General features: G+C 35.4%; 1 protein-coding gene across 1 annotated transcript in view; it reads left to right on the plus strand.

Moving 5' to 3' along the window:
* The window catches only part of Ttc29 (tetratricopeptide repeat domain 29), a 293590-nt gene that overhangs the window by 113990 nt on the left and 166498 nt on the right, over positions 1–13102 (plus strand). Inside the window, exon 8 of the mRNA XM_023705716.1 lies at positions 3374–3465. Within this exon, the coding sequence (XP_023561484.1) occupies positions 3374–3465 (92 nt within the window). The remainder of the gene's footprint in view (positions 1–3373; positions 3466–13102) is intronic.

A 13102-nucleotide genomic window follows, 5' to 3' on the forward strand; every position in this document is an offset into this window, starting at 1 on the left:
GGACCTGGGCTAGGACTGGGTCTCGGGGTTCCCGGAAGTCGGCAGAAATTCCTACTCGGCGGGAGGGGTGGGGGGCGGCCCGAGGGGGCGGGAGAGGGTCCGGGCCACGCTGCGCCTGAGCTGGGACTCAGTATTTTCTCATTTTAAGAACTTGGATTTTATTGAAAAAATCTCCCAAGGACCTCAATTTCACTTTAAGGAGAAAAGGGATCTGTTGTCTGTGAAGTTTAGTGAAATAGGTTTTGAAGCTTTGTCTCCACTGTACACTGAAATTTTTGAGGCAACCAGTGGAGTAGCCGTGTTTATTAGACACATGGACTGACATTCCCAACTTTGACAACCTTATTATCACTTCTCTAGGTGTCCACTGACCTAAAAGTTTTACAGAGCAGCATACTGACCTATATTTGCTTCTTTCTTTTGACAAAGATCAATTATATTCTTTGCCTATAAATGCTATAACATGAGTAGCAGAGGCTTTAAAAAAAAAAAGAAGATTTACGTATTTGGTACAGAGTCTCACTACCCAGCTTGGACTCATAGTGATCCTCCTGTTTTCAACCTCCTCAGTGCTAGCACTTCAGGGGTGCGACACCATGCCAGGACTCAGTCACCAGCTCAGCGCACCCAGGGGCAAGGCCAGCATAGCATGTGGTACCCATGATCGAACTCCAGTCCCTGGGCTTGCCTACACAGGCGCTTAGTCCACTGAGCTATCTCACCGATCCAGTAACAGAGGCTTTGTCTCTGATTTAAGCCATCTCTTTCAGAAGATACTCCCAGGATAAATTTCATGTAATTGACTATTTCCCTGTTTGGTTAATAATTAACATATTCTTTTAACTACTTATCTATATTTGTTTTTAAATCAGTTGTTTAAGGAAATATCCAAACTCTCTTAAGCCTACAAATTAAATGGGCTGTCCTTATTCTGCAGAAGGAAACTCCTGCCAGGGACCCTTCACTAGTGTCTGGTGAGCAGAGTTCAAAAAATTCTTGTTCTAAAGAAGACATGACATTTTGTGTGATTTCTTGGTAGCCACATAACAATTCTCAGAAGTAGGTTTTCTATTTTATTTATGAAGAAATTAAATCTAAATAACTTTTCTAAGCCAAATGGATATGGATGAGCTAGGACCTGGAATCTAAGTCTTGTTCTAAAGTTAGGGTTCCTTTCAGTAGAATGCATTTGTCTCTATGGAGAGGCTACTGTAGAATTAAGTCACATGAAAGTCAAAAGCCCATCTTAAACCACAGGCATGTTCCCATCTGTGTAGGAATTCCTAGGCCACAACAGTGTCTGGGACAAGTCATGGTATCTGCTGGAAAAGACAAAGGAACTATTTTTGGCTCAAATATAATATTCAGTCCTTACTTGGAGGCTTTAGAATCTCATTTAAAAATATGTGGACCAAAATATCTTCCTAAATATTTGTTTTTTGGATTCAATATGATCTCTTATAAATTCACCAATTTAAGAACCTCCTACTCCAGGTCTGCATCAGTTCACATCAGGTTAAACTGGTTGTTATCAGCTGTGTGAGACAGATTGACAACAATATCCTCAGACCTATACAAGGTATCATTAGCAAGCTTCAAAATAAGAATCAAGGTTAATAGTAGTGAACATTTCAAAAGTACAAAAAGAATAGATTTTTAATATTCTTACTATTAAAATGTCAAGAGTGATGGGTATATTCATTATTTCAATTAAATCTTTCTCCAGTAAATACATAGATCAAAACATTACATTGTGTCTGATAAACACAACGATTACTTACTAAATCAAACTAATGAAATGCTTCTAAAGTGCAAAAACATTCAAACAATTTAAACTTTACAGGCTTACATATTAATATGCTGAGCTGTGGAAGGCTCAAGTCATCAGATTCGGACATTGCCAGTCCTGTGGATAACCCACTACTATTGTGGAGTACAGGACTATATTGAAATATTTTGCTGAATTCATGCACCTACAATATTTGGATGGCAGTGGAATACCCATCTCTGACAAAACTGAACAAAAAAAGGTGATATAAATGAAGGACAATTTTGTATCTGTTATGCAAGATAGTCAGGATAGATATATAGCTACTTTCTCCTAATTCATTAAGAAGAAAGATCTGTCCTAGTAGTGTTTGGACAGGATATCATGTCTGCATCTTGTGCTATGAATGGCTACTACAAAGACAACGATATACAATGTATTAATTGTTGTAACTCTAATACCAACCTGTTTTGAAGCTGTCACATTGCAATTTTTCTCAATAAAATTGATATAAATAAATAAATAAATGAACTTTACAGGCTTAGCAGGAATTAGAATGCTGGGTTAATAAACACCCATGAGTAAGTCTTAGCATTATCATCATGTCAAGCAGCCACTTGTAAACCACGTGAAACCCAGGCTTCATGAGCTGTCACAATGGCCTCACTGAAATTATTTTGCAAATATTAACTTTTAAAGTGAAGACAAATATCAATCCTGCCTTCATCCCTAAACTTTGTAGGCCACTTCATTTACATAGTAGCACACAGGGCATGTCAAATGCCATCAGATGATGTTCACTAATTCTTTCCCAGAAGATATGTAAAAAGGATTTTCATAGAGGTCTTCGGAGATTGCATGTGCCCTCATGTGTGTAATCGGTTGGGTAAAGTAACAATAAAGGAAAAAGAAAAAAGGGGAACTTTTTATGTAGTTTTCTCCTTTTGGCCATTGAAAAGGACCAAAGAATGGAAAAGAGAAAAATAAAACCATACAGATGATGTTGGTGTTAAATTAAATTAAGATCATATGTTTGCCTATGGTAGCTATAATCTTTGGATTATTGAAGAGATTTTGGGTAATGAAGTACATTTGTAAGAAATATTTTTAGTAAATACTATATTTATTTACTCACTGTGAAATGTACATCTAATAAAATGATAGATCTAGAAATGGCCTGTCGCCTAAATTCATGTTTTTCAAGTAGCTATTTATAGAAAGAAAAGTGATTTTGAAGCGAGTATAGTAGAATATTATAATCTGCTGTATATTACCTTTGATAATAGTCCCATCTTTTAAAATAATGTTGTAAACCATTCAATTATTTATTCACACCTAAGTTGCATAAATTGAAAGATTAGAAATAGTGTAACAAAATAATTATTTTTACTAGAGTAAGACTTCGCTGGTACAGCTCAAAGAGATTGCCATGAAACAAGTTATACTATAGATAAAAATAAACCAAGCCAACATGAATTTTTAATAGACAAAGTTTTTATAGAGACATTAAAAATAACTGTTAATTTTAATCTTTTCCATCCTGGAAGGCAGCATCAGTGGCCATATCAGTGCTGTGTTTTCAGTGTGTGTTTCTCTGCCTGATAGGTCCTTAACACCTGCAGTGAAATCTCCACACACCTCAGCGATGATCTCGGCCTGGGGAGAGCCTATGAAGCCATAGCCAAGGTCCTGCAAAGGTAAGTCCGCACATCCTGTCTTGCTGTCACTGTGTGCCCACTCAACTGTGAAAGACTTAAATTGTTTGAGGTCTGTCGCTTTCCATTACTGCCTGCTTAAATTTTAAGCAATGCCCTTCTTAAGTGACCCTTTCATCATAAGTTACTTTAAACCAGCGTGGTACTTGAAGAGACACATTCAGACTCTCCTATGTCTATTCCTCCTTCGTATCTTTTTCTCTTTTTGGTCTTCTGTAAGTTTAGCAGTGACCTTGGATGAAAGGAGGGAGAGAATCAGGTCACATCTCATAGGTTAGGGAGGCAGAGAGAAGAGCTCTGTGCCCTACGCTTCAATAACCATAGCTTGCCATAACCTTTCTAGAGCTCTTCTTTAAGGAAAGTTTCCATTTATGCTTTAGTCATGCTTCTTCCATTAAGACAGCTTTTCTTTGAGTATATGTGGATAAACAGTTGAACACAGAAACCAGTATTTCTAGTATTTTATTTAAAGCAGACAATGTAATAAAAGCATACATGAGTTTCCCCTCCAAAAAACAAATACGTTTACCCATTACTCATTGTATTATAATTGCTGTGTACTCCATTGAGTTGTGCATTATATCCTGATCCTGTGACTTGGTCAACATAGAACAACAAAAATAAAAGTTATTCAAGTTAGGGGCTTGGTTTTCCATGTTATAGCTATAAAACGTTTTAAATAATAACAGTAGTGGTAAAAGATAAAGATTGTGTTAAGTTCTGATCTCTTTCCACTTATACCTCATTGTAAACATATTTAAGGTGGTGTTTTAAGAGGTACAATTGTTATTTGAAAGACACTTAATAATTATTATTGAGTCAAAGTGTAGACATGTAAGCACCATTGCTAATATAATAATCACTACTTAGCATATCAATGCCAGGGAAATGCTTGTTTTCTTTTGGGTGTTTTTTGTTTGTATGTTTGTGTTTGTTTTGTGTTTTGATACAAGGTCTCCCTGTGTAGTTTAGACTGGCCCTGAACTCGCTATGTAGCCCAGGCTAGACTTGCACTCCTAGCCATGCTCCTGCCTCAGTCTCCTATGTGCTGGGATTATAGACACAAACCATCATGCCCGACTCAATGCCAGTGAAATGAAAGGTATCATTCAAAATACTAAATAAAACAGATTCATTAGTGAATAAATAGCTTAGGAACATGGATATATTTAACAAGAAGAGTTTGGAAATTTACTTAAGAAAGACAGGGCCCACTTCCAAGTAGAGAGTGCTAACTAGTTCTTTGATGACCAAACTAGTTACCCCTTAAAAGCTTTACTTTTCAAATAGCAACCAAGAAAGAGTTACTTGAATACAAAGAGAGATTAGTAAGTTCAATTTAATGTCTGTTTGGAACAAATTCATTCTGTGTTCTTTTGTCCAGTTCATTTTAACTACTAAATTACTTCACTCAGCTGTTATTACTGCCCCAAATCAGTAGAAAATCACTAGATTTCTTGTGCTTCTTCAGAGTAACAAACCTGGCCTAGGCTTATACAGTTATCCTAACGCATCCCTTATCTTGTTCCTAAAATAATATTGCAAAATGATGTTTTCATTGTATCTAAAAGTAACAAAAAATAAACATAATTAAAGAGATGGAGAAAGTATATTGTGTATAAAACTTACTGAGCTCTTGTCATAGGTATTTGTCACAGGACAAATACTAGACTGTCCTTTTGACAAATGATGGTCTTTATAATAATTTTTGATACTTTTAAAATTGATTCCAAATAATTCTCAACTTGTTCACCTATGTCTCATCTGTAATATTTATTCTGTACTTCATGATCTGAATTTCTGGTGTGTGCAGTCCAAAAAAGGGGGAGAGGTTTGAACAATTGACTTATATGTTTTGAAATAAGCGACAATTGAATGATTTAATTATTGCAGATGTGTTACTTGGGTTTAGGAGTGGGAATAAATATAGCTGTGTTTGATTGATCACGTGCTGTTTTCATAGTCATAGAGATGGTTCTGTCCCCAAATTCTCAGAAGCCCAGCAACTTGCCTGAGGGCAAACATATAACAGAGCAAGAAGACCTATTCCCATTTCCTTTTTTATACCAAATAGAAAGAATTCCCTTCTACAACAATATTATAAAGCTATCAATGATTCATATAGTAGACATAGTCTTATTTTAAAATGTTATGCCATGTACAAGAGATTACAGAGGACATTTTTTCTAAGGTCATAAGGGGGAAAATCTCTGAAGGCCAAAAATTTCCCATGCAAATCTGGCACTTCACAGTGGGGATGGTTATAGAGGAACACTCTTGGGAGTGTTAGCCTGGTGTGTTTTTGCAGCAAGAATTCAAGAATATTGCAAAATATTAGATATGATCTTTTGACAGGTAAATGTTTTAAAACCAAAATTTCTATATAAGTAGACAACAGCACCCTAGATATCTAAGAAGCATTATTAAATCATTAAATAGCCAAATTATTAGACATAAAATTTATAGTTATTTTTCAAAAATATTACTTTGATGGTTTAATATTTTTAATAAGCATGTGTGTCCCCACATGAATATATATATATATATATATATATATATATGTATTCATTTTCATCATCCTACACTGTCTTCTTGCAAGTTAGCAATAACATGCAAGGAATGGAACACAGCCAAAACAGAGGAATTTATGGTGGCGGTGGCTGAGAGATAAATCAAGCTGTGTACGAAGCTTAGCATCACCTCTAAATCTCTTTTCCCTAACCTGTGCAATTGTGCCAGTTTCACTAATGGTAGCCCTATCTCTATAAACATATTTTATCTCTTTAAAGGAAATGGAAGAGGATAGCCATGTCTAAGATAAGTGTGTGTCTAAGGCCATCAGCCGAGCATGCATGAAAGGTGAATAAGCTTTAAGCCTGGAAGCTTCTAAAATGGTTATAAGAATTTATACGAATCCCTCAACTGAAAAATGTACCACTTTCTCTTACAACTGAGGATTTGGTAATGTAGTGTTGCCCATTTGGCAATGCTAGGCCCAGACCTAGTGTTCGATGTTGAGGAGGCTTTTAATAGTGAACAAGTTTTGCTATCTTTTCCATTGATCTGAATAATTTAATTGCACAAATATGCAATTAAGTGAAAGTGATATGAAAGAAAATCACCATTGGCAATATCTTTATCCCCTTACTTCAAATACAAGTGGGGGAGAAAAGAATTATGTTCCAAAATTGCTTTATGATGCTATTATAAAAGCCAGAATGATGGCCCATTAAACTAAGAAAAAGTGAGTTGGAAAATTAAGAAGAAATATTATTATTATTAGATAGATAGATATTTCAGGTAAATGCAGAAATGACTATCTTCAGTTTACCTTATGGTGTGTGTGTGTGTGTGTGTGTGTGTGTGTGTGTGTGGTGTGTGCTCAGAATACATAATACATGTATTCCCTCATTTATTGAAGTAACTAATTTAGTGAAATACCATAACTCTTTTAAAAAAATTAGGGTGACTGTTTGGAAGAATCTAGAAAAATACCACAAAACTATGTTCATGACACAATGGTCACAAATGGCCCATTCTGGGTTTATTCCACACTGATGGTAAATTTTCTTGTGAACTCTGATTAAATTATTTCCTAGAAAACTTTCCACAGTGTAGATCTTTAAATCAATCAGTACAAAGTTTCAAGTGTGGAAATTACCTTTCTATTATAGCTGAAAATTAATTTCTCCTTGCTTGAGAGAAATGACACGCCCTAGTAATTTTCATATATTCTTTAAAATGGAACATTCAGGCTTCGATGTGAAATTTCCTAAAAATGACCAAAAAAATACATCAAAACATTTCTATTAATTCATGAAATTAAGAATAGCCTTTTACATTTTCTCCTGTCACTGATCCCATTTGCCTTATTACTTTCGTCTGTGGCCCGCAAACTTGGTGGCACAATCAACAAACCCCTTAGTGGCTGTTTCATCTCGGCTCTATTTGATTTCTTCTCTCTGAGTAAATGATTAAGTTTTCATGCATTGGTTCAACCAAAATCTATGTTCACTCAACCACATCCTTTATTGATTACTTCTACTGCAAACAGTAGGCCAAGTGTGATATACATAATTGGACAGTTGTCATGGGACGTGGGTGTTAACAGTCCCGTTTTCCCAGTTGGAAACTGGAATCACCTTGATACACAAATATTCTGCACTGTTTCATTCTCATTCTTTGGACCGAGGAGTCCTGTTCCTCAGAATATATGTTTTTAACTCTCTAAGGTCTGGTTGAATGAATTTAATGATTATACCATATAATATGCTGTTCAAGTCGCACCTGTGCACTGCATATAGAAAACTGGAATTAATATTTGTCTAACATTTTAACCTTGCCCTTGAACTTATACAAATAATCTGAGGCCTTTCTGTAGGACAATATTTGATTGTTTTTCATCTTCCAGGGAAAGACTGCCTTCTATACTTATTGTTACATACCCCATTTGGTAATCCTTTCTCCAAAATAAATTGTGTATATTTCGGCTGTGCAGTTACAAGCCTTGCTGGATGTAGAGTTGTACATTTATCACGCATAGCATATCATTTATACTAGAAGGATTTCCCAAAGCATTATTTGTTAGAGTAAGCCCAAGATAATTTTGGGTGTTTGGGAGGTCTGTTGCTCTTTGGGGAGAAAAAAAAACAACTCGAATCATCCAGCAATATTTTTTTATTTACACAGTTTTATATTTCTTGTTCACAGAACTTAGTTTTTGTTGCTGATTTTTTTGAGTTAGCAATCCTCAGCAGGCCTAACCTCTAAAATGTTTTTCCTTCAAAAGCATATCCTCTTTCAATACATGAACATAAGAAAGTTTAAATGAGTACACTTTCATTAAATGATATTGCTATTAAATTTATCCTTAGTTTTAAAAGTGAAATGCAAAGATGTCTCCACTTCTTTTTTCTTGAAACAGCTTGAAGAGATAATATCAATGTGATAAAATGTATTAGCTCTAGAAGTTTACTTTATATTTGTTTTATTAATCTTTATATTTGACTTTCATGTGTTAATATTTTATATCCTTCAATTCTCTCAATACCTTTGGGTTCCTCACAAAACAAACATATAAATTAAAATAATTAGTGAACTTCTCACTACATTTTACTCTGTTTACATTTGAAAAATTCCTCAAATAAGTCATAATTTTTCTGGAGAATTGGCCTGTGGAAAATTAATGACAACTTTGTCATTAAAATTTTAGAATAAAATAATAGCAATAAGTACTCACAAGTTCAGGGTTTGTAAATTTCCACTTTGTTATTTGTAGGTCATTCTTTTACCAATAAAAAACAAGGAAAACTTCATTTTCTATACCTAATACTCAAATTAAAACAAAAAAAGAGTAAATGCCAGGGCTTCATGTGTTGGTTTTCCAGATCATTTGCTGAAATTGTAGTGTTTGGATCATCATATAATGAAAAGTCTTCAAAAACATATACTTAGCTGCACTAAATTTTCTTCCCAAATTGTGACGGTCAGTGCCAAGTAGACAGATGCAAGTGTGATGACCGTTTATGTTAAGGAGAGACCATGATCAGAACAGCAGCCTTGTACTTAACCCTACTATTCATCAGGCTTTCCATTAGCACACATTCTCATCTCCCAGAAATTGTGGTCATTCTAAAAATAAGCCAATGAGGGTTCGGGGAGATAGCTCAATGGAATAAGCACTTCCCTGGCAAGCACAAGGGCCTGAGTTCAATTCCTGGTTCCGCCAAAAAATAAAAAATAAAAATATGCAAATGCAAGTTTTCTTCAGCTTGTAGCTTTGATGTGTTCAGATTTATTCATCTAAGAGGCTGAGATGGATGCATACCTAAATCTTTCTGATAGTCACTGCAACACACTGTCACTTGAAAGTTATTTTATACATATATCACTGTTATCTATGAAAATGAACATTATTATCCAAATGTTGGAAGATTATGTAAGTTAATATCCCCAATTCTGCCACTGTGTTTCAAATAAACCCTCATAAAAATACTCCCTGGATTGATGATGTAGAGTGTGCTTAAGGAGAGTCACATGGAGAGAAAACATTCTCTCAGGCTTTCACAGAGAGCACATTGGCCAAGCAATGGCCGTGACTCATCCACATGGCTGACACTGACAAAGGTTCTACAATCTGAGGTACAGGATCTCAGGATGAATCCTGAGGGGATTTCACTGACCTTCTCAGACCAAAAAGCTACAACTCTTGTTGCATAGGTTCTGCTTAATTGGTCTTAACCATCCAGCAGAAAAGTATAAAAATGAAGTATAAGAAGTAAAGCCATGCTGTTATGTTGAGCTGTGGAGGACTCAGGTCAACAATTTCTGACATTGTTAATGAATAGAATGATTCTTGTACAGCAATTAACCACTAGGAAGAATGTATGCAGTGTGTTAATTATTGAAACTGTCCTACTGATTTGATTTGGAACTGTCTCATTGCTATTTGTTTATCAATAAAATTATGGGAAAAAAAGTACAAAAAAAAATTTCTGACATTGCCAGTCAAGTGGAAGACCCAATACTATTATGGCCTACTGAACTCATTTAGAATATTTTGCTGAGTTTACACACCTATAATGTTTAAATGATGGAACTTAACAAAAAAAGGGGTTACAGATGAATGTCCATTTTGTATCTGTGTATTCAAAGTGGTTAGGATAGATATATAGTTACATTCTCTTAATGAACAGAGGGATTTGTTCTAATGGTGCTTGTAAATAGGATATCAAGTTTGCATCTTGTACAGCAATTAACCACTAAGAAGAATGTATGCAGTGTGTTGATTATTGAAACTGTCCTACCAGTTTGGCTTGAAACTGTCTCATTGCTATTTGTTTCTCAATAAAATTATGGGGAAAAAATACTCCCTGATATACTTTTGTGGCACATTCTTTGACTAGCCTCAGTGGCAGGCCATTATTTGTGAGGTAGGTTTGTACTTTAGAAACAGCCAAAAGAATCTGAAGTCATATTTAGAAACCACAGGAAATAATCTTAAGTGATCCCACTTTGTGAACAAAATTCACTAAATGATGTATGCATGCTTTAAAATGCTACTATGGACTGTCCTGCTATGATGTTATATATGGTTAGATTTCTAAATTTCTGTATGAAAGTTTGTAATTGTTTATTTTTATTTTTTGATATGTTTAATTTTTATTTTTTTCACATCCCGTATGGATTTAAAGTTTAGCATATCAACAATTGATGGAAAATACCTGCTCCATGTTATGTCTAAGGCGTTTGATATTCAGACAGTTAGTGAGTGAGGTTAAGCTCAACTGCCTATGTTGTAGGGTAATAATCTCATTAAGCTTCTCTTCTGGAGGGTTAACAACTTAAATTTGCAGACCAAAAAATTAGAGAAAAAGAAGGGCTCCAAGAACAGCCAACATTTTGGCCCTAGCATTTCAAGGTCCGTGAGGACTCAGTACATAAGAGAACGTGTACTGTAACATCCTATAACTCAGAGGTGTCTCAAATTTTCTGATCAAGATTACAGGGCAACAGAGGAAAGTGATTGATGATGTAGAGTGTGCCTATGGAGAGTTGCAGGGAGAGAAAACATTCTCTCAGGCTTTCACAGAGAGCAAATTGGTCAAGCAACGGCCTTGACTCATCCACATGGCTGACACTGACGAACGATCTACAAACTGCTGTATAGGGTTTCAGGGTAAATCCTGAGGGGATTTGACTGACCTTGTCAGATACAAAAGTTACATTTCTTGTTATATAGGACTTGCTTTATCTTGGTCTTAACCATCCAGCAGAAAAGTATAAAAATGAGGTATAAAAAGTAAAGCCATATTAATATGCTGAGCTGTAAAAGGCTCAAATCAACAACTTCTGACATTGCCAGTCATATGAACAATCCACTACTATCATAGACTACTGGACTATATTGGATTACTTTGCCGAATTCATGCATCTACAATATTTGAATGACAATGGAATACCCATCTCTGAGAAAAGGAAACAAAGAAGGGGATCTAAATGAGGGACCATTTTGTAGTGAATATATATATATATATATATATATATATATATATATATGTATTTACAAAACTGTTAGTATAGATATACAGCTACTTTCTCTTAGTTCAATGAGAAGAAAGTTTTGAACTAACAGTGTTTAGACAAGATATCATGTCTGCATCTTGTACTATGATAACTACTACAAAGACAACAATATGCAATGTATTAATTATTGTAACTGTCCTACTAACCTGTTTTAAAACTGCCTCATTGCTATTTCTTCCTCAATAAAATAAATAAAAAATACATTAAATTAAATACTACTATGAAGAGCCATTCCAATAATGCCATCAACTTCATCATTAGATGTTATCCTCAACGATAAGACAGAAACTGTCTTCCTTTGCAGGCTAAGGAACATCTGGGAAATTGGAAAGGGGAAGCTGAGGTTCAGGGGGCATTGGGGCCAGAAGTAGGGATCTACCAGACATATGCATCTAGGATTTAGGTTATATACTATTGCAACCCTCTATGAGAGGCAGGGCGAGGAAGGTCCTAGCCAGAACTCTGGAAAGACCCCACTTGGGTGGGCAGAGAGCTTAAATTTATATAAGATCCAGAAAAAAAGTAATAGACACAAAAGGAAGGGAGGGAATAGAAAGCAATCAGCAGTAACAAATACTGAGAACAGAAAAACAACTGGAAAAAGAGAGTTTGGCTAACAGCAGTGAGTCAACCTATCTTATGAAGAGTCAACCTATGTTATGCGGCTAATGGTAGAGGAGGAAAAATGCAGAGGCTGGGGAATCAATAAACATATGTGCAAATCAGAATTCAAAGATGTCCCTCATGGTATGTATTATAATTTTTTTTCAAATTCATATAAGTGCAACTGTGTACAACAGTTCTATATGATTCTAACCCCAGCAATGAGAGAGGTTGAGGAAAGATCAAAAATTCTAGTTCTCCCAAGACATTGTAGAGACTGTCTCAACATTAGAGATAGAGATAGAGAGAGAGAGCGAGAGCGAGAGCGAGAGCGAGAGCGAGAGCGAGAGAGAGAGAGAGAGAGAGAGAGAGAGAGAGGAGAGAGGGGGGGTTGGAAATGTAGCTTAGTGGCAGAATGCCTAGGGTTCAATTCCCAGTACAAAAAAAAAAAAAGGACATAAATGCTTTTAGATCAACACTCACTAGATTTTGCTTTAAATTCCTTCAATTAACTTTTAAGGCCAAATTTAACTCTCATATCTGTGATGCATTCAAATGAATATGCTCCAAGTTTCAAAGCACTATCTACAGTGTTTAGTGCTTATCACAACTAACCTCATGTAAGAATCTATACATATATCTCTTCAAATTCACTGTGAAACTCTGTAAGAGCAGCAACTATATTCTTCAGACAATGAGCATATTTTGAGACATTAGCTAAATTCTGGAAGTTTCTTGATATTGGGAGTCAGTTTCATTCAAATATTCATGTGAATGAGATTGTCATGATACACCCTGACCCTCAAAATCCACATGTACTACATAAAGATTTTCTTTCTCAGATTTTCTACTATTATTTCATTTAAAAATATATAAATGCCTTGGCTGGCCAGATAGCTTAATGGACTAAAGCACCTGCTTAGACAGAGCA

This window comes from Octodon degus, unplaced genomic scaffold (genome assembly GCF_000260255.1).
Source record: "Octodon degus isolate 3935 unplaced genomic scaffold, OctDeg1.0 scaffold00227, whole genome shotgun sequence".
Taxonomy (NCBI): domain Eukaryota; kingdom Metazoa; phylum Chordata; class Mammalia; order Rodentia; family Octodontidae; genus Octodon; species Octodon degus.